Below are 20,690 nucleotides of genomic sequence, written 5' to 3' on the forward strand. Positions count from 1 at the left end.
TACATATGAAGTAGACTCGCTCCCTCTGTCAAAATGGAGGGAACGAGGGTCTGTCCATCTAAACTTCCCTCGTCCACTTCACGAAGTGGAATGCACTTCCAAATGGCGGCGGGGATTCCCCCGAGGGGGAAGTGCTTAGGGAAGTTCGCAAGTGCGTGTCTAAAAAAAGTGGACTGGAACGCAGCACCGGTCTGCATCATGACCATAGTCTGTAAAAAAATAGGTCATGACGTGACTTTGTTGGTATATTTTTCTCGATCTATCTAGCTGGCGCAGCGATTATCCACTAGCTTTGCACTGCCTCTGGCGGTCAGTAGGAATGAAACCAGTGTTGCCAACTATTTTCAAAGGAAAGTATAGCTAACGCCTCCACTATTTTTTTTTATGAAAAATTATTGTACATATATATGAATACATCAGTAAACATGTCATGCCTCCACTAAAAGTAGCTAAATGTCGCTAGATGACGTCATACGTCAATTAGCATATGCATGACGTCATCGCGGCGTACTTTATATATGATAGGTGTGTTCGACATCGGCTGCGGCTGGATGCAACCGATCGGCGAGAGTAGCCGCGTGCAGGCGGGGAGGAGCTGCAAACGGAGACGTGAAGTCGGACACTTTCTGGTTCCCGTAGTGACCACTCACGTGGTGTTCGCATACTTTACCACAGCTGCAGTGAAATAAATGCAATATTTGCCAAATAATACACAGATGTTTCAGAGACATTTTCATTCAATACTTTATGTATTGCTTCATACGGAGTCTGTTTGAACAAGAATAAAGTTCAACATAAGATACTATCAATGAAGTGGAGTCTACGTTTTTTAATCAGTTTTAATTGGATAAACATGACACAATATAACATTGCAACGACATGAAAAGAGTGTTCACTGTTATAATAAACTGATTTGAGAGCTTTAGAGGAACTAAAGGTGTTCGAATAAACACGAAACACACGTGATCGTTGTCATGCGGTGAATCCGGCCAATAGTGGAACAGCTGTGTCGTCATCAGCCCTCCTGCAGCCCAGTGCAGCCGCTCTTGAGAAGCTGCGCTGGCTGAGTTCTCCGGCTACTCTCGGATCGCTCTCGCGGTACTTTGATGGCATATGTCACAGTCACGTGGCGTCGGCGCTGTATCAAGTCGGACAAAATTTCTAACCGGCATGCACTGCTTTAAGTCAGCCGCCGATCGGTCTGCGCAGAGCTGCATGAAGTCGAACAAGCCTGATATCTATGTGTGTGACGGCAAGGAGAAAGCAAACCTCGCGCTCGCAGGACTGTGCTGGCAACATTTGGAGGTTACTGAGGTTTGTCCAAAAAGTAGCTAGATTTGTCGCTAGTCGCTTTTTTGAAAAAATGTCCCTAAAGGGGTCTGAAAAGTCGCTAAAAATAGCGACAAAGGCGCTAAGTTGGCAACACTGAATGAAACAGAACTAGAATCGACGAAAGCTAGAATCGACGTCATCACTTTGCCCCTAACCAATGAGAAGCATTGTGGTGCCCAGGTGCACCCCGCCCAAATCTGCAGGCTGCAGCCAGGTGCTTCTCACAACTTTTATGCTGCGTTCCAGGCAGGTTTTTGAGCACGTAAATCACGACTTCAAACCACGACTCACGACTTTGTAGCGTTCCAGGCAACCTGTAACCCGTGTTTTTCCAACCTTATACCCGTGAAAGTGCACTGGAACGGCAGTCAAACCCGTGACTTCCCACCCGTGAACTCGTAGGCCTACTAGATCGATGTACTCCCAGTTACGAGTTGGAAAAACACGGGTTACAGGTTGCCTGGAACGCGGCATAGTTCACGAGTTATTGAACGCGGAAGTCCGCGAATATAAAACCAACTTTACCTAAGTCAAACAATTAGACATGAGCTCCAAAACACTAACGCTTCCAGCTCGTTTACTCCGTCATTGCTTACACAAACCTCGTCAAGTTGTTTGCGTGGATCCGGTGCGGCTGTACTACGGGTCTCCGCAGGCGGATACGGGATCAGCTGTTCGCACGGTGGACCTCCGCAGCGACACCGCCACCAAACCCGGAGCAGTCATGCGCCGAGCCATGGCCCAGGCTGAGTTCGGAGACGATGTGTTCGGAGAAGACCCTACAGTCAATGGTTGGTTAAATATTGACACGCAGTCACTTGTATGTGCTTCTGTTGTGACAATCTTAGGGGCTGTTTTACACCTGGCCACTTTATGCGTTTTCTCAGATCGGATAGCTATCTGATTTATCAAAACGATTCCATTTTTCCATTTACACCTGGTCACATACATGTGTTTTTGCGAAACAGATTTAAATCCGATCTTCAATTCCCGCGCTATATGCAGATTTAATGGAGTGCACGTCACCGAAAGCAACAGATATGAGCTGCATTTTATTGATCACCAGCTAAAATTTCTAAATCAAAGACCGCAATAAGAAAGAGCGGCAACAGCCCTGGTAAGATCATTTCGTTTCTTTACTTTTAATGATGATGATTGTGTGTTAAGCGTCTGCGACTTACTTTCACTTTGATTTGCGATAGTTTGCACGTTGGCTTAATTAATAGATGCTCTTCTCATCTGCTGTGATGCGTGTTCCAGTAGCGTCGTCATATCTGGCTATAACATTACATATAGCCTATCACACACTCTCACACGTTTATTTTTTATTTTTTAGCATTTTTGGGAGGAGTAGCCTACAATTTACATATGTGGTTTCAACCAGTGCTTGAAGTGGGGGGAAAAAGGTGCCGGTACTCTCTTGCCTTACTCTCACCGCCTTCACCCAGGACCCAATTAACAATTTCCTGTGCCCTGGACAACCAGACTCAAGACCCCCGTAGTTAGGGGGGTTCGGGGGCATGCTCCCCCGAGAAAATTTGGATTTCTCTGATCTACATATGTGCAATTTAGGACTTTTGAAGGCCAAACAATTATAAGAAATAGGCTATCTTTAAAACCTTGTCATTAGATTATTTGTCAATACCTGCTCTCTCCTCATCTTCATATTTATTTTTCTCTCAGTCTTCTTATCCTGGACTATTTCTTCCCCTCCTAAAGCTGAACTTAGTCTTTTCATTTTCGTCTGTGTCAATGACGAAAGTAAACATAGGCTCAACAGATATTTATACGTTTTATGAATCATTTTCTTAGACAAGTTAATTCACTCAAGGCTACCAGGAAAGCTGTAGCCTAAGTCAGTATTGCCATTAGGAACCTTCTGCAAGCTTTGGAATTTGAAAACGTCTGTTTTTAAATGTTAAAAGTAATTTTAAATAATACAAATTATATATAATGTCATATTCTGTGTTAATTTTGACCACGAACCACGCGCTGTCACTTTAATTCAGCGCGTGCAGCACAGCGAAAATAGACTCGGTGTGGAAACGATCGTTGGACTGCTGTATACGCACCGCTCCTGGAACGCATTGCCGGACCGCATCCGCGTGCAGTGTGAAAGCTCTAGTCTAACCTGTTAATATGGGTGCGGAAAAAAAAAAAGCTCCGCATACGCATTGCAAACGGAGTATATATGTGAAATGGGCGTGACACTGACGCTTTTTCTGTCAGTGGTAGAGTACCGGCTACATGCGAGAAGTAGCGGTACGCAAGAAAACGTGCAGGTACGCTTTGGAGTAAAATGCAGAAGTGCAGGTACTGCGTACCGGTGAGTACCGCCCCACTTCGAGCACTGGTTTCAACCACCAGATGCATTTAGACCTATTTTTTACAGTCTATACATGATTTAGACTTGTCCAGTTTCGTCTGGAATGCGGCCCAGACCACCTCCTGAAGTGGTTTGAGCGATCGCGATAGATTTTGATTGTAGGTGTGCCTCCAGAAAACTGGATGGGCCAGTTAAAATGAGCAAAAAAAAAAAAAAAAGCCGGGTTCCCCTTCATCTCCGTTTCAGCGCTTTTCTGCGGCACTGAGGACAGCGACTCAGTAGCCTACCTGAATTTAATGCGAATTTAATACGTATAAACAGTATTAAAACAAAAGCATCGGTAACAAAAATATATAAAAAAATTGTAATTGTATTTAAAAAAAAAAAGCAACAAAAAAATTATACTGTATGCTTCACAAATATTTGCACCCTTGGTAAAACATATGCAATGCAATACAATGATAGATTATGTAAGTATTATGTATCATATTTATAAGTTACTGAAGACAAGAGTTCTGGTGCAAGCATACCGATGCGTTTCTTACTGAATTTAAATGAAAACAAACTGCTTTGCTTATAGCTACCGTCTGTTAGAGCTTAGATCGGGCCCAAAAAATCAAGCCCGACCCGCACGTTGTGTCCGAGCCCGGCCCGGCCTGGCCCGACACATTAACTGTGATTATGAGCCCGAGCCCGATTTAAACCCGACCATTTTTTAATACGGTGGCCGTTATAACCAGGGCTGGCGCCGCGCCAGGGATTTTTTTTAACGCTGCTGAGGGGGTGCTAGATATATTATAGCCTATATAAATACTATTACAAAAATTGCCCACTTAATATTTAATATTAAATTATTTTAATTGTCACATTTTAATTTTTTATATTCATTTTATTAAATTGAACAAGCACAACATTCAGCATTCAATCAAATATTCTTAAAGATTTATTATTATTAATAATGTTATTTCAACATAATATCTCGTTATTTCGACATAATATGTGCGTGCAACAAGCAACATGTGCATTTGTAAATCTGGTGAGCGTGCATTGATTTTTATTAATAAACTAGTGTTTTCTGTCAGTGTCGGCTGCAAACATGAAGTTGACAATCGCCATCTCCGTAGTGAACGCGCCTATAGATAGAAATGCACTTCATGGATTACATAATCAGAGAGTAGCAGCCTATTTCTTTTCGTTTAAAATTGTTAAAAAGACATTTCAAGCTTTCTTAAGATTCATGTCTGTGAGGCATACACTGAGTTTTGGTTCAATTCGTGATGAGATGCGCAATGCAAGTGACCGCGCCGGCGCCTCCATGTCATGATTATATTGTCTGCTATATTTGCTTCTTATTTATTAAATCCAGGCAATTGGTTGATAAAAAAAAAATTAAAATTAAGATACAATTTATACAAAACGAAATTCACTTCAAAGAAAGGTTTTCTACAAAACAAAACTTAATGAAGTGGTCAAAATCATGTCTGACCCACTCCATGTCTCTCGATATATTGCGCATCCTATCTTACTCGTGCTGTTCACTTTTCATAAAAACATTATAATATTTTAACAAATATGAAACTAAATGCGCTTATTTAATAGCTACAACACGTAGTAGGCCTACAGACTCTCTATTTGTACAAATTGCTGCACATTCATTTTATTCTGAATTTGCACACAAGTTGAAATGCATTTGTTTGTGCATAGTAAAGCATATCTGCAACATTTATCAAGTTCACTGATAATTGTGCGTGCATTTATTAATTATCATCTTAATGAATAATGTAACAAGGACAAGCATGTAAACTGCGTTGTTTGTTTAGAATGGAATGGATCGCAAATGGATCCGAATGAAGAAACATACAAAACCATAGTAGAAAATAGGCGGGGCTGGACCTAAAATGGGTGGGCCCAATGGTAGCGCCGCGGCTCTTACCAGGGTACAATAGAGGTGGAAATGGGCTTCTCCACACAGCTCGCGCTGAAAAGCGACGCAGTGCCAAACGCTGCTCCTCCTGCATGGACTCCACCACCGCAGCGGCGTCTTGATGTGAGTGATCATATATATATAATCATAAATATAATTATGGTTAGGCTAAGGTTTATCCTCTGGGGTCGACAAACGCGCCGGCGCATTTTGCTGGATTTTTTTCACATAGCGGCAAAATATGAATATGCCTATAGAGAGCGCGCGCGCGCGGTATTGACATCAACTCGATAAAACTCATAAGATGCATGTACTTTACGTCGTCTTGCGACCCTGTGAGTCACTCTCCATTTTAGAGTCTGACAGCAGCTGTCAATTAATCTGTCACTGCGGGTCTCAGGTGCACGCCCCCCATATCTATGCACGCCCCCCCTGCTCAGCCCCGCCCTCGGTTTGTCCCCTGTATCTCCGCTGGGGTCTGCCCACTTTTCCAGCATTTTTCAAATATTGTCAGTGGGTGTAGTCAGGCTCTGACCAGGGGTTTAGTTACACTTTAAACACCTTTTTGAGTTAGGATAATGTAAGGATTATTCAATTCGATGGAATTTTACTTTACAATTGAAACTCGTAAATCTTAAAAAAAAAGGCTTACTTTTTTCATAATTCTGTTTTACTTCACAATCAATTCTATATTAAATAATTAGTATGTGTACTGATCAGACTTGAGGTAGTGTTTATATGTGCAATGCAAAACAGTTGTTTACATATGTTCATGCATTATGACATTTAGATCAGCATACTTTTATATACATTGTATTTTTCCCATTCTTTCTATAGAACTGCAGAAAATAGCTGCTGATATGTTTGGCATGGAAGCGGCTCTATATGTCCCCACAGGAACGATGAGTAACCTGATTGCAGGTGAGATTGCAGGACAGTGCCCAGGGCTATTAATAAAACTTGTTTACCGTTGTCACTTGGTAAAAGCTTATAGGTAAAATGCACAAGTATTTTGCAGTGGCTGTGGTCGGCGTCACTCTGGCTATTCAATTCTGATATTTGAAAATGATACTGATTTGTGCTTTAGCTCACAGAAATAGCTCACTATTCAAGGAATTTTATTCTTGTTAGTGACCAGATTCTGCAGTAATGTACACATGTTGCCCTCATGTTTTTTTCCTTCTTTCTCTCTCAGTTATGGTTCACTGCAGAGAGCGGGGTGATGAGATGATAGTAGGTGATCTCTCTCATATTCATGTTTATGAGCAAGGAGGAAGTGCACAGGTATGAACAAATGGGGGATATATTTGTATATATGTTTTTTTTCCTCAGAATTGTATTTAATATTCTTGCAATCCTACGTCAATTTAAATTGAATTAAGTAATGCATGACAGCTGCGTGATTTATGTAACATATTCATAAAGGAGTCTGCTATTTTATTCCCAAAAGTTAAATGTTCTTCCACAGAATGCTATTAAACACAATGATAATTTGAGATGGGGTGGAAATTATCATGATGATTTAGAAAGAAAAAAAATTATATGATGCATGTACACTACCATTCAAAGGTTTGTGATCAGCAAGATTGTTTACTGAAACAATGTTTACTCTTATGTTAACACCATGTTAAAACGTGAGTATCAAATATGGTACATAATACTTATGAGGAACATTTATTTGTGCATCTATCTATAATCATTGTATTGCATTGCATATGTTTTGCCGCCCACAATAAAAACTTAAGAGCTTTGATCATAAAACTAAGCATTCAAATAAAATCTTACCAATACATATTATTGGGAGATATAGAGGGACAAAGAATATAATTTCATCTTATTTTTTGTCCATATAAATATCATATATAAAACTATCATTTAAATATAAAACTGAGCTGTTTTTTTACTGTCAAGTATGACCTCCATATTCTACTGATGTCATACTATATGAGCCATAAAAAATATTAATAAATATAATACTCAACAAAAAAACATGCATTTTTTGTAGATTTTTTTATATCTAACGGTTCAATAAACTTCCATTTAAAAAAAAAAAAGAATTGATTTTTCTGACTACTATTTCATATGCCAGGATTTAGTCAGGGTATGAAAAGTGTGTTTTAAGAGAGCTTATTTTTGGAAAAAAGTGCCCATAGTTGAAAAAACATCTGTGTACCCTATTATCAGTAAGATGAAAAATGTGTGTTCTTTTTTTTTGTTCACAGCTAGCAGGCGTCCATTCTGCAATAGTCACCACCCTTGGCGATGGCACCTTTGACCTAGACCAGCTGATCTCCAAGATCCGTCACGGTTACCCTAACCCACACTACCCACGCTCCCGCCTGGTTTGTGTGGAAAACACGCACAATATTCAGGGAGGGCGCGTCCTCCCACTCTCCTTCCTGCAGGAGGTTAGATATTAGTTAAACTTAAGTTCATTAAACATGTGTGAGAGAGAGAGAATATGTTGAGGCAGCCAGACATAGATATCCATATAAGGCTAGATGTCTTATGGCGGAGTCTCGAACGGCATCACCGGCAGCCATCTTGTCACAGGCAGGCTTTCTGGCGGGCTCTGTGGTACCTGATGTAAGGTGAGTGATCAGCACAAACACAAATACTCTTATCTCGCTGAAATCTTGACGGATTTACAAACGTTTTGGTTTCTTGCAAACGTTATTAATGTGGCTATAATTCCGAATGCTTGAACATGTATGTTATAATTATTCATATGTATGCAGTGTCATAACTACATCTCTGACGTTTATAACAAACCAAACCGTTTGAAAATCGGTAGAAAATTGAGCAAGTTATGGTTATTTAAAAAGTACATGCAGCATTTAAACACAATGTTACGAGTGAGCGAGCTGCCTGTGGCAAGATGGCCGCCACGTGCGGACGTCGACCTCCATTGGCCAGCAGCGTGCACGAGACGCTCGATGGTGTTTTTAGCCCTCAATGGCTCCTTCCAGGCAGCTAACCCTAACCTCAACCTTAAACCTACCCATCCCCTCGCTGCCTGGAAGGCGCCGTTGGGGGCTAAAAACACCAAACACCGCACGGGACATCTAGCCTTTATTATATGATATCTATGCAGCCAGACACCTGGGGCTGACACAATCTCTCCATTTAGTAAACGAGTGATTAAAGACTGATTTATTTAGCACTATAGCACGAACAGGTTCTGCTTTAGATTTGACAAATGAGGCACATCCATGTTCATTGATTGAATTGTATTGCTCTGAATTTGTCTATACCTGTGTCTCTTGCTCAAAGCTTCGCTCCGTAGCTGATAAGTTTGGTTTGGCTGTCCATATGGATGGAGCGAGGGTGATGAATGCAGCTGTGGCTCTTGCCGTCCAGCCATCTGTTATACTGCAGCATTGCCACTCTGTCAGTGTCTGTCTGAACAAGGTAAGCAACTTTAGTATAATATATAATATTTCTGTTCTTGCATGGCTCTTTTTATATAGGCTAACCATGAAGTTCAGATAGTTGTTCTGGTTCATTCAGTTCTGCTACATGAAATGTACTCAATATAAGTCTAATATTAAGGTAATTATATATTAATAGGAGGGATGTTAATATATTAGTTGATTTAGTAAAATTTAATCTTAAAAAATGTATTACTTTAAATAATACTTTTAAATAATATCAATATTTTATTCATTATTTAAAAGGATTTTTTATTTTAAAATGCATTTTTTATATATATATATATAAAGATAAAAATAATAAATGTTTCTTAAGCACCATATCGGCATTTTTGATTTCTGAAGAATCATGTGACAAATACGACTAGAGAAATTGTGCTGAAAATATAAACATATCTATATTTGGTCTGATTTAGGGATGTCCCGATCTGATCCACGTCATCGGTATCGTGCCGATACTGGCCCAGAACGCTAACGTTAGATCGGATATCTGAGGGGAGAAAATATGATCCGATTAGGGGTGGAACGGTACATGTATTCGTACTGAACCGAAACGATACGTGCGTCATGGTTCGGTGCATGGATTTACACAGAGAATACATGGTATAAAAATACTGAAAAATAGAAAAAGATCACTGATATGAATATCAAATCACTTCTGCCTGTTCTGACTACAGACATATGGGGAAAAAGCAACTATCTGTATTCCATGTGTCCTTTCTAAACGTGTGCCTGCATGCTAATATATTATTATTGTTAACGTAAATTCACCAAGTAGAACATGTTCCTGGATTAACATCCTTGTTGATCCTGAAACAACATATCAATCAACATATCAGATTTGAGGGGTAGTTTTTAGTTTAGGCTTACAACAAGGGTTTGGGGCTTCTATACTATTATTCACCTATCATTTTCCCTCTGATTTTAGGGATAAATTATGGGTAGGGTTAGGTTTAGGGGTAGGGATAGGGTTAGGACTATGTTTTCACACGTTAGGGGTTTTCACACCAGATGGGTTTAATTTTGCATTGAGCAGGTCACCTTATAGGAGCCAACATGCTTAGATCACATGACCAGCCAAATTAATTATTTCATCTAGGTACCTCTGTCTAAAAAAAGAAGCCATTTCAAGTTGGAAAATGGCTGTGAAAAAACTAAAATCAAAATGGACTGTTATTGGTGTGAAAAGAACTTAACTAATATTATAAGTAGATTTCAGGGCTGCGTTGTTATTGTTAATTACGTTAATTAATTAAAAACCTAAACTAAAAAAAAAAATATTTTTTTTTTAATGACTGAAATAAGTTTTTTTTATTACTAAAAATAAATAAATAATTAAAGCTAAAAAGACATAAAAAAACCCAAAAAATTCACAAGCACATAAAAATATTAATAAATATTATTATAGTATATAAATGCTACTAAAATAACAGCTTCCGGGAAGAACATAAAATTAAAGTATATGAACCTTTTAGGCGAGTTTAAAAAAAAAACTTTTTAACACTTAACGTTCTGTGTGAATGACCCTCAGCATATTAAATGCGTTAAGGTGGATGCTATTTGTAAATTTGCATCCATTTAATACAATAATTATATCTGAACTGCACTGCATACGTTTTCTTTCATAGATTCTCTTTTGTTTTCTCTATCCCTATCTATTAAATTTCATGCAAAGAGCTGGAAATCTCACACAATGCAGAAACAAAAAGGCTCATTTGATCTGACTTGCTCTTTGGCAGGGACTCGGGGCACCTGTGGGCTCCATGCTAGGTGGGTCAAAAGATTTCATACAGAGAGCAGTGCGTGCCCGCAAGGTACTTGGTGGAGGAATGCGCCAATTGGATGTCTTGGCAGCAGCTGGTAAGATTGCCCTGTCAGACATGATTGGCAGACTGGAGCAGGACCACAGGAACGCCAGACGCTTTGCTCAAGGTGACAGAACCCCATAGATTTCCTTGAACCCTCAGCATGACACTACACAAGCACTGTACACATGATGCTTTACTACAATAGTTAGCTTGAGCGTGAATAGCTTTCATGAAATATTCTTTGAACATAATTATTATAAAAGAATCAGAAGGAATATATTAGGCATATAAAATACTCTTATTCGCAGTAGCTGAAATTAGTTAATGGCACCACCGTTTTGTATGTCATCTAATTATGCTCATTCTCAATTGGCAATAATGCATACTAAACCTGTCTGACTGAAAAATCTGAAACTAAAAGCATAAATTCAGAACTGAAGAGGTTTGGATAAATAAAAATTCACTGGAATATTTCACTCAAAACTAAAAGTCATTACGGTAGTTATTCACCCTCGTGTTCTTAGAAACCCATTTAAAGTTCTTTCTTTCAGGGTAGACAAAAGGTGTATTTTTCTGCTTTTTTCAATAGTCATTTCAGAGGGCTCAAGCTCCAAAAGGCAAAAAAGATTGATTATTATTAAAGTCCCTGTAAAGTCAAAATTAAGTATGTGTTCTGAGTTTGTCACACCACAGAAAAATGTGTTATTAGCCACCCAGCCAAATTTGAATGATAAAAAAGCCGGCAAGTACATAAAATAAGCTATCAAAATCTTGAAAAAATGAGCAGTAGTCTCTGCTCTCAAACGCTGGGGTCCGCTGGCTGCGCTGAAACCACGCCCACGCACTGCCGACGATGGCACCAGTTGTCGGCGCGACGGGAGGATGATCGCCGAGGCGTGAGATAGTCAGTTCGGCCCCATTCACCAGTAACAGCGGATTATCAGTGAATCCCAGTTGTCTCCGACGAAAGTTTATAAAACTATCCCATGTAAAATGATCACTACAGAGGCGGGTTTTGGCGGTGATCCTCGACTCTCCATCAAGGTGGCTCTTCACAAAATTAATCCACCTCTTGTTGATATGATAGTTTTTCGGAAATTTAAATAAGGACACCGATTTGTTTTGTACGTGATCGCATCCAGGTAATACGCATTTCCGTGACGAAGGCATAGCTAGCTAGCAAACTGTAGGATGTAGTAACTAATAGTACTGACCGTAACTCGCGATCGGCAAACTGATGTGAATGTGCTATATTGTTAGGGGAGGGGCCAGCGTCAGGGGCTCCAGTGCGTCATCAAGTAGGGGCGTGTCCAGGAGCTCAGGGGCTTCAGTGCGTCATCGAGCCCCCGTTTTAGCCCCGCCCAAAAAATCCGGAACACAGCAATGGTGAAAAACGATTAGGTTACTGACGTAACCCAGGTTCTCTGATAACATGAAGTGAGGTATCTCACTATGGGAACGCCTCTGGGTGTGACCGATCGCGGAAGCACCAATTACACCACGTCTGCCAACCGCTGCAGCGATTAGGGAGTCCTGCCTCCCCGTATATATAAACCGCAGCTACCTGCCGTTTCGTCATTCTCCGCATATCTCTTCTCCGTGCGAAAAGGCAAGGAGGGCAATGTTGTGAGATACCTCACTTCATGTTATCAGAGAACCTGGGTTACGTCAGTAACCTAATCGTTCTCGTTCTAACATTCGTTCGGTATCTCACTATGGGATATAGACAACTCCCTGTATTGCCGATATGCTGACGAAGCAGACTGAAGACGAGAGGGTTAAAGTATAAACTCTGCATCACTGACCCAGACGGAGAAACAGAATCATCTGAGAAATCCGCCCTTAGAGAACCATCTTATACCACCTGACTACTCACTCCCAGAACTGAGTGGGCCAGAGAAGGTTCTGTTACATCCAGTCTATAGAAACGAATAAATGTGTGCGGAGAGGACCAGCTGGCTGCCGCGCAAATTTCTTGAATCGAAATGCCTTTAAATAGAGCCCAGGATGTAGACATTCCTCTAGTAGAATGCGCTCGTAGACCTACTGGGGGCTCTAAATTCATGCTATTGTAACATAACACGATAGCCTCTACCACCCAGTGGGAAAGGCGTTGACGGGAGATAGGTTTTCCCTTATAAGAGTCAGCCCACGAGACAAACAGCTGGTTGCTCTTACGCAATGTGCGGGTTCTCTGTACATACATATACAGCGTACGAACCGGACATAAACAGTTTAGCCTCTCCTCCTCTGGAGATGAAAAAGGAGGTGGGTGAAAAGCCAACAAGTCCACAGGTTTTATCCTATCCGCGTGATCGTAGACCTTGGGCACGAACGCCGGGTTAGTTCTAAAAAGTACTCTTTGACCACCCGGAGCGAACTTCATACATGAGGGGTGAACTGACAAAGCATGCAGTTCACTCACCCTCTTTGCTGTTGTCAGAGCGAGTAGTAGAGCCGTCTTTAAAGCGAGCAGCTTTAAGTCCATCTTATCAATGGGCTCGAAAGGGGGTTTAGAGAGCGCGTTCAGGACCACAGACAAATCCCATAGTGGGACCATTGGCTTAGATACTGGGTGCAATCTGCGTGCACCTCTCATGAATCTACAGACCAGGGGGTGTTGGCCCATAGTGCCTGAATCAAAACCCACATGACATGCCGAGATAGCGGACAGATAAACCTTAACCGTGGAAAAAGCCCTGCCTTTATCCAGGAGGTCCTGAAGGAAACACAGCACGTCCGAAACAGAACACAGGAAAGAAACAATGTTCTTCTCTGCGCACCATTCCTCAAACTCCCCATTTGAGATTATATAAAGAACGCGTCGAGGCAGCCCTCGCGTTCTGAATCGTCTCAATAACCCTCGGAGGTAATCCGGCTGTGCTCAGATTCACCCTCTCACGGGCCAGGCCCAGAGAGCTAGTTTCTGAGGGGAGGGATGGAAAATTTCCCCCCATGCTTGTGAGAGAAGATCCCTGCGCACTGGTAACGGCCATGGCCGGTCGTAGAGCAGTTGCGCAATCTCTGCCACCCACAGTCTCCCCGGCCAGTAAGGCGCGATCAGAATCATCACATGTCTGCATTCCCGAACCCTCCGTAATGTCGGCTCGATCAAGCTCAACGGCGGGAATGCGTACAGCAACACGTCTGGCCACTCGTGGGCTAGCGCATCCACACCCAATGGTGCATCGTCGCCGGCCAGGGAGAAGAACAGGGGACAGTGTGCGTCTTCGCGCGATGCGTAGAGATCTACGGCAGCCTGGCCGAATCTCTCCCATAACATGAGGACCACCTGGGGGTGGAGTCTCCACTCCCCGTACAGAGGACTCCCCCTGGATAGTAGATCCGCTCCTCTGTTCATTATTCCCGGGACATGAGTCGCGCGTAATGAGAGGAGAGACCTGCTGCTCCACATTATTAGTTTCTTCGCTAACCTGTGAAGTATGTGAGAACGAACTCCTCCCTGCCGATTTATGTAGGCAATCACCGTTGTATTGTCTGTCCTGACCAATACGTGATGATTCTTGAGAAAATGCACAAAATGTCTCAGAGCTAGAAACACTGTCAATAGCTCTAGAAAATTGATGTGCCTCTCTCTGTGCCGGAGACCAAACTCCTCTCACTGTTCTGCCCTCGAACACTGCGCCCCAGCCTGTGAGAGATGCATCCGTCGTCACCACTTTTCTCAGTACAATAGGACCTAGAGGGCATCCTGTCCTGAGAAAGGATGGGGCTCTCCAATGACGGAGAGCGCTCGCGCATTCTGGTGAGACCCGCACTCTGCGGTTGAGGCGGCTCTTGGGGCGAATGCCTTGTGACGCTGTCCAGTTCTGAAAATCTCTCATTCGCAGTAGTCCCAGGGGAACCACTGACACAGTTGAGGCCATCAGACCTAGTAGCCGAAGACACATCCTGAACGAGACTGATCTCCCTCTTTGAAAAAGGGAGAGGCAGCTGTGAATCGTCTTGATGCGATCCTCTGATAGGAAAGCTCGAAACGTCACAGAATTCAACCTGAGACCCAAGTAGACTATTTCTCGGGACGGAGATAGACAACTCTTCGTCTGGTTTATCTTGAAACCTAATCTTTCCAGATGCGTCACTAGTGTGTGAGTGTCGCTCTCTGCCTGCCGTTGGCACGGCACGCAGATGAGAAGATCGTCCAGATATGCTGAAACTCTGAGCCCTAATCTCCTCAATGGAGTCAGGGCCCCTTCCACACACTTGCTGAATACTCGAGGGGCTAAAGCCAGGCCAAACGGAATTCTCGTAAACTCGTATGCTGTGCCCTGATAGGCGAACCTCAGATATTTCCTGTGCGCAGGAAAAATATCTATGTGAGAAAATGCGTCCTGGAGATCCACCGAGGTGAACCAGTCTCCTTACCGAATATTTTGGCACAGCGTTTTGACAGACAGCATTTTGAATTTGTATTTTCTGAGGTGTCTGTTGAGGACCCGTAAATCCAGAATGGGACGGAGACCCCCCCCCTCTCTTGGGAATCACAAAATAACGGGAGTAGAAACCCTTCTGGCTCTCTACCGTTGGAATCACTCTTATAACTCCTTTTCTCATTAAAGAGGCTATTTCTTCCTCTAAAACCAGAGCTGCTTCCCCTTTGGTCACTGAAATTACCACTCCATTGAACAGAGGAGGTTTTACAGCGAATTGAAGCCTATATCCCCTCTCTATAGTGGTTAGTACCCAGGGATGAACTGCGCATGCGCACCAGTTCACTGCCTGAGCAGCGAGTGGGCCTTTCCCGTCTCTGTTCACTAGAGGTGCCGCAGCACACTCTAGCGGCAACGGGGGGGAATACCGCTCCAGTGAAGGAGTTAAAGTGGTATTCTTTTGTAATTGTTCTAGTGATTTTTTGTGATTTTTTTTTTTTTTTTTTTTTTCTCTTTTTATCCCACTCTGCGCCCTCGGTCCTTGACCTGGATGCGTTAGAGAAAACTTTATTTTTGATGGGATGCTTGTGAACGTTAGACCTTCTCCCCCCATAACAGACCTCGAAGGTGGAGGGGGAGAAAAACTCTTGGGGGCACTAGCAGAAAACTGGCCACATTCCTGCACACGCTGAACTCTGAACTGTCCACACGAACACATTTTATCTCTGCATTCCTTCTCCTTTTCCCCGCGGGAGGGAGAGAGGAATCGTTCTGAAGGGATGGGACAGATAAACCCTGGGTGCTGTCTCCCAACCCTTCCTGTCGCCGAACTGGCATATCAGGTAGACCGCCTCTTCTTATTCCCCTGAGGGGCAGCCGATCGGTGTTTCGCGGCTGCGGCCGTGAACGACTGTTTTGGCCGAACGAAACCGGGCTTTGACTGCGGAGCCGCGTTGCCCTGCTGTTGCGGTGGCTCGGGGCGGGAAGGCTGATAATCAGAGTGCCCGCCTCTCCCTGAGGGCTTGAAATTCGGCCGGCTTGGGTGATAAGGCCGAGCGGCCGGTTTTCTGGGGAGACAGACCTGGAAAGCTTCTCCCTCCTTCTTCCGCAGGTCACACTGCTGACGCATTGCCGTCACCGTCGAGCCGAACATGGCCTTTGGATCTATAGGGGCATCCAAAAACTCCATTTTCTCTTTGTCAGAGAGTCCTGACAAACCCAGCCACAGCGATCTCTCCCCCACAACTGCTAAGCCCATACTCCGACCGCAACTTTGAACTGCTCCGCGGGACGTGCGCAGGTTTAAATCTGCGATGACGCAAATCTCCTCCCAGAGCACTGGGTTGGGAGATCCGGAGTCCAGCTGACGACCCATCTCCTCTAATAGCTCCGCTTGATAGGCTGTAAGGAGGGACGTCGCGTTCAAAGCGCGAACAGACAGCGCAGTTGACTTGTAGATCTTTTGAAAAACAGAGGCAGCGAAGCGCTCTGTTTTTCCTGGCAGCGAGGCTCCGGTTGAAGAGAGCGCTGCCCTGCGGCTCAGGTGCAAATGATTCGCTACCGATGTTTCCACAGGGGGAGGATCTGCCATCCCTAGATCGTCCATTCCCTGAACATCTAGCCTTGAGAAACCCTTAACGGGCACTCGATGTGAAAAAGGCTTGTCCCAAAACTTTTTCATCTCCGCCACACAGGCCGGGAAGGCTGGAATAAATTGCCTGGCCGGCGGGAGACGTGACGGGAGCCTCTTTCCATCATACAGGTCTCTTTCAGCCCCTTGACCTGCTTGTTGAGAAGGCCAGTCAATAGATAATCTAGCCGCGGCCCTGCGACAGACCTCGATTAGATCAGCGTCCACCTGTACAGGGGAGGGTGAACTCTCATCCTGTGCACTCGGTGGCCGGGACTGGTTCAGGGGAAGAATGGCATCTTCCTCGTCGTCATCCTCGTCCTCGAGGATGGTCGACAATACCTCGTCATCGTCATCTTCCTCTCCCGCTAACGGGTCATCAAACAGCGGGGGAAGGACGGGTGACACTTTCTCCATCATCTCTGCCCATGAGCTAGTGGTTTGAGGACAATCCATGGGTTCCTCTCTGGGTTGAGCAGAGAGGCATGGGTCCGATTTTCCCGCGACTGCCACGCGAAGTCTCCTTTCACGGATCTTAGTCAAGAATGTAGCACAGTGCGGGCAGCCCTCAGGGTTGGACAGCGCTGCCTGAGCGTGTTTAGTGCCCAGACAAGAGATGCAGAGGCTGTGTGCATCCCTAGCAGAAATCCACATTCCACAAGCACACTGGTGCGGAGGACGACCCTTTCCTCTGGGGCTCTCCGGTTCTATCGCGGTAGCCATGATAGAGCTTGCACTCGTGTACAACGTGACAACTAGTACGGAGCTGTGCTGCGATTAGAGAGCTCTCTTTTCCTTATCTCTTTTGGAGCGTGGTGAGCGCACCGAAAAAAAAAAGACTTGGAAATTAAAAGGAAAAACTTAAGAGCAGGAAAACTCGTCTTGACACGTTAGTTATCTTACTCTTAAGTATCTAACAACTTAAGAAATTGATTGCGTTAGGGACGTTACCTCTCGGCTCCGTCGAGAAACTGTTAAGCAATAATTCCCAAGTCTGCTGAGGACAGCTTCCGAAATCTTCCACGGGGAAGAGAGCGAGAATGACGAAACGGCAGGTAGCTGCGGTTTATATACAGGGAGGCAGGACTCCCTAATCGCTGCAGCGATTGGTCTGCCACGGTTGGCAGACGTGGAGTAATTGGTGCTTCCGCGATCGGTCACGCCCAGAGGCGTTCCCATAGTGAGATACCGAACGAATGTTAGAAAGAGAACTGTTTAACGGTCTAACTCCACAATTCAGTACTTCACAGTTCACAGTCTTTGTAATATGATTTAGCAATACATTTCTAACATTTATAATGTGTTTAGAATTTTTTTTTAGAATTGCCTTTACAGGGACTTTAAATCATACAGATTCAGTCCTTGAGTTCTGCTCACTGACTCAGTGAATGCAGCAGTTACAATTAAAATTACATCAGTGAATAATGACTTAAATTACGGTTTGTTCTTCACACAAAGTGACTGTATGACTCCAGATGTCTTGGAATATAGTGCACGAGTCATATGGACAACACACATGATACTTTTATGCTGCTGTTGTGTCCTTTTTGAAGCTTGAACATTTCAGTCCCCATTCAGTGCCTTGAAAAGAGCGATTTAAAGTTGTTTTATCATTTTTAATATCTCATTTTGGGTTCCATGGAACAAGTCCAGTTTAAATATCCACAGTTCTATTTCAAGAGTCTAATGTAACGTCTCTCACCTTCTCTTTTAAAGCGCTGTTAAAGTGTGACCCTTCTCTGTTCCGGGTGGATCTGACCACTGTGGAAAGCAACATTTTGAGGTTCTGTCTGCGGGACCGCCAGATGAGCCCAGCGGAGTTCTGCGAACGGATGGCAGGTGTAGATGAAGAAGAGGTGAAGGCTCTGGGACAAGGGGTCCGGGTTCTGATGTTCCCCCATGTCGGGGACACAGTCAGGGCTGTGTGGCATCTGGACATCAGTGAGGAAGACACTCAGCTGGCTATACAGAAGGCTCAGTTTGTGGCCCAACAGCACAAGCTCAAGTCTGTCAGGGCAGCATGAGAACACCCCTTGACCAATCAGAGGTGCCTTTCTTTTGGACCTTTCAAAAACTGTAAAACTGAAAAAACAAGCATTACTATTGTTACATTCCACATGTGTTTGATATTTTTCTCTTTCTTTTGTGTTCGTGTTTCTATTCGTTATTCCTAGGTGGTGATCATTGGTTGCACATAAGAGATGTGACGTCACAACGTTAAAATCAGAACTGACGTTCCACCAATCCACAGACGTTCTGCTGGTTTAAAAGGCCCAGTGACCAAGAGCGAGGGAGATCAGTGCCAGATCTCAGCCAACTTCCCATGCCTTGAGTTGTTTGTTGAAACCATGATAATGATCACGTTTACGATTGTTTATGATTCTGTTTTTGTTTTTGCTTTCCCAAGGGTTCAGAGATTAACATTCCTTTGGGGGTTTGTTAGTATTGCTGCCGATGGGATACAGAGTGATCGCCACGCATTGTATTTATTGTTTTTTATTTAGTCAGCGTAGTTTATTTAAGGCGGCGTATACGCTGAAAATTTCGGGTTTTGTTTCTGCATTTTTCTTTTGGTAGGTAGTTTTAGAGGTTTGGGTGAAATAGTTATGGGAATTATGTTTTGATTATTTCATTGATTTGGCAACACTCTTGTTTTCTTACTGTACGTTTTCCTTTTACATTTTATAATTTTTTCATGTTTTATAACGTCATTCATACCTTTTCAAATTAAAAAGGTTGTTTCTGCTACTTGCACACATGGCAACAGTATCTCACGTAAGTGTTGCGCAATCATCCCGTTTACATCTTAAACACGTAACACTATATTAAATTTTTTGCACTCCAGTGTGACAGCCAAGATTCACCCACTCAATTCTGCTGTGAGAGGTATAGCACACCCACTTAGTGTGTGTACACACACACACGCACACACACTTAATTGTTTCTCACAATAAACTATTGTGATTGACATTTGAATCTTGTTTAACTGCACACTCTATGAGCACCAGAAGCAGTTTAAAGGGGTGGTTCAGGATTTTGGACATTGTTCTAATGGCTCCTGTTGAGTATATAAGAAGAGTGTGAAAGAATGAGGCACGTAGCGGTGAAATCTGGTTTTAATTAGCTGTATAATAAATGTTTAAACTGCACTTTGCCTCACGTGTCCTTTTATGTTGCTTACCCCTTTTCCAACGAGCATTTTAAAAACAGCGGTTCGTAACATCTTTGACAAAGATTGTTTTAGTAACTCAGTAGCCTATGTATTTTTAATAATGTTTAAATGGTGTAATATTTGTGAATTTGATGATGTAGCCTACTTATCCATTTCTTGAGAGTGCCGTCAAGATTACTCTCTGGTGCTGTGAACATAATTCTATTCTCAGGATATTTTTATACCCTACAATTTATAATCGTTTAAATATTGATTGCAAAGGATGGAAATCGACCCAAACAATCTGTAAAATAGTTTAAATGTGCCTTATCCATCACATTCCGTGGCTGTTATTGGTTCATCATTACCATCATCAGTAACAAGATTAATATTCCTTATTTACACGTATAAATTTAGAAGATGCTATATACATCATCATTATTATTATTATTATTATTATTAATCAAGTAAACAGAATAGATGTTGTAATAAGCAAAAAGAGGGAAAAACACATTCTGTTCATTTATTCTACTTCTTTCCAGGTACTTTAAGGTTTTTTTGATGGAGGCAGCAATTGGATAAAGATTGTAAGCGCATTGGCAAACTAAAAACAGAAACTCTTTGTGAGGCAACCAATGTCTTAAGTAAAAGTGCAAAACATACATTTCAGATTTCATCAGTCAAGCATGTATCGCTA

The 20,690-nt window shown here is 42.9% G+C and overlaps 1 protein-coding gene and 1 long non-coding RNA gene across 2 annotated transcripts in view; both read left to right on the top strand.

Moving 5' to 3' along the window:
• The window catches only part of LOC311096362, a 253,553-nt gene that overhangs the window by 8,162 nt on the left and 224,701 nt on the right, over positions 1–20,690 (top strand). The gene's annotated exons all lie outside the window — the stretch shown is intronic.
• LOC311095600 (uncharacterized protein) lies at positions 1,877–19,990 on the top strand (the record flags this gene model as incomplete). Its single annotated transcript, XM_084134158.1, has 8 exons — positions 1,877–2,123; positions 6,420–6,503; positions 6,778–6,866; positions 7,805–7,990; positions 8,856–8,993; positions 10,753–10,945; positions 18,559–18,889; positions 19,017–19,990. The coding sequence occupies 7 exons, from the start codon at positions 1,877–1,879 to the stop codon at positions 18,864–18,866; spliced, it is 1,245 nt and encodes a 414-aa protein (XP_083990284.1). The 3' UTR covers positions 18,867–18,889; positions 19,017–19,990.

The sequence above is a fragment of the Abramis brama genome, assembly GCF_963993115.1.
Source record: "Abramis brama genome assembly, chromosome: 14".
NCBI lineage: Eukaryota > Metazoa > Chordata > Actinopteri > Cypriniformes > Leuciscidae > Abramis > Abramis brama.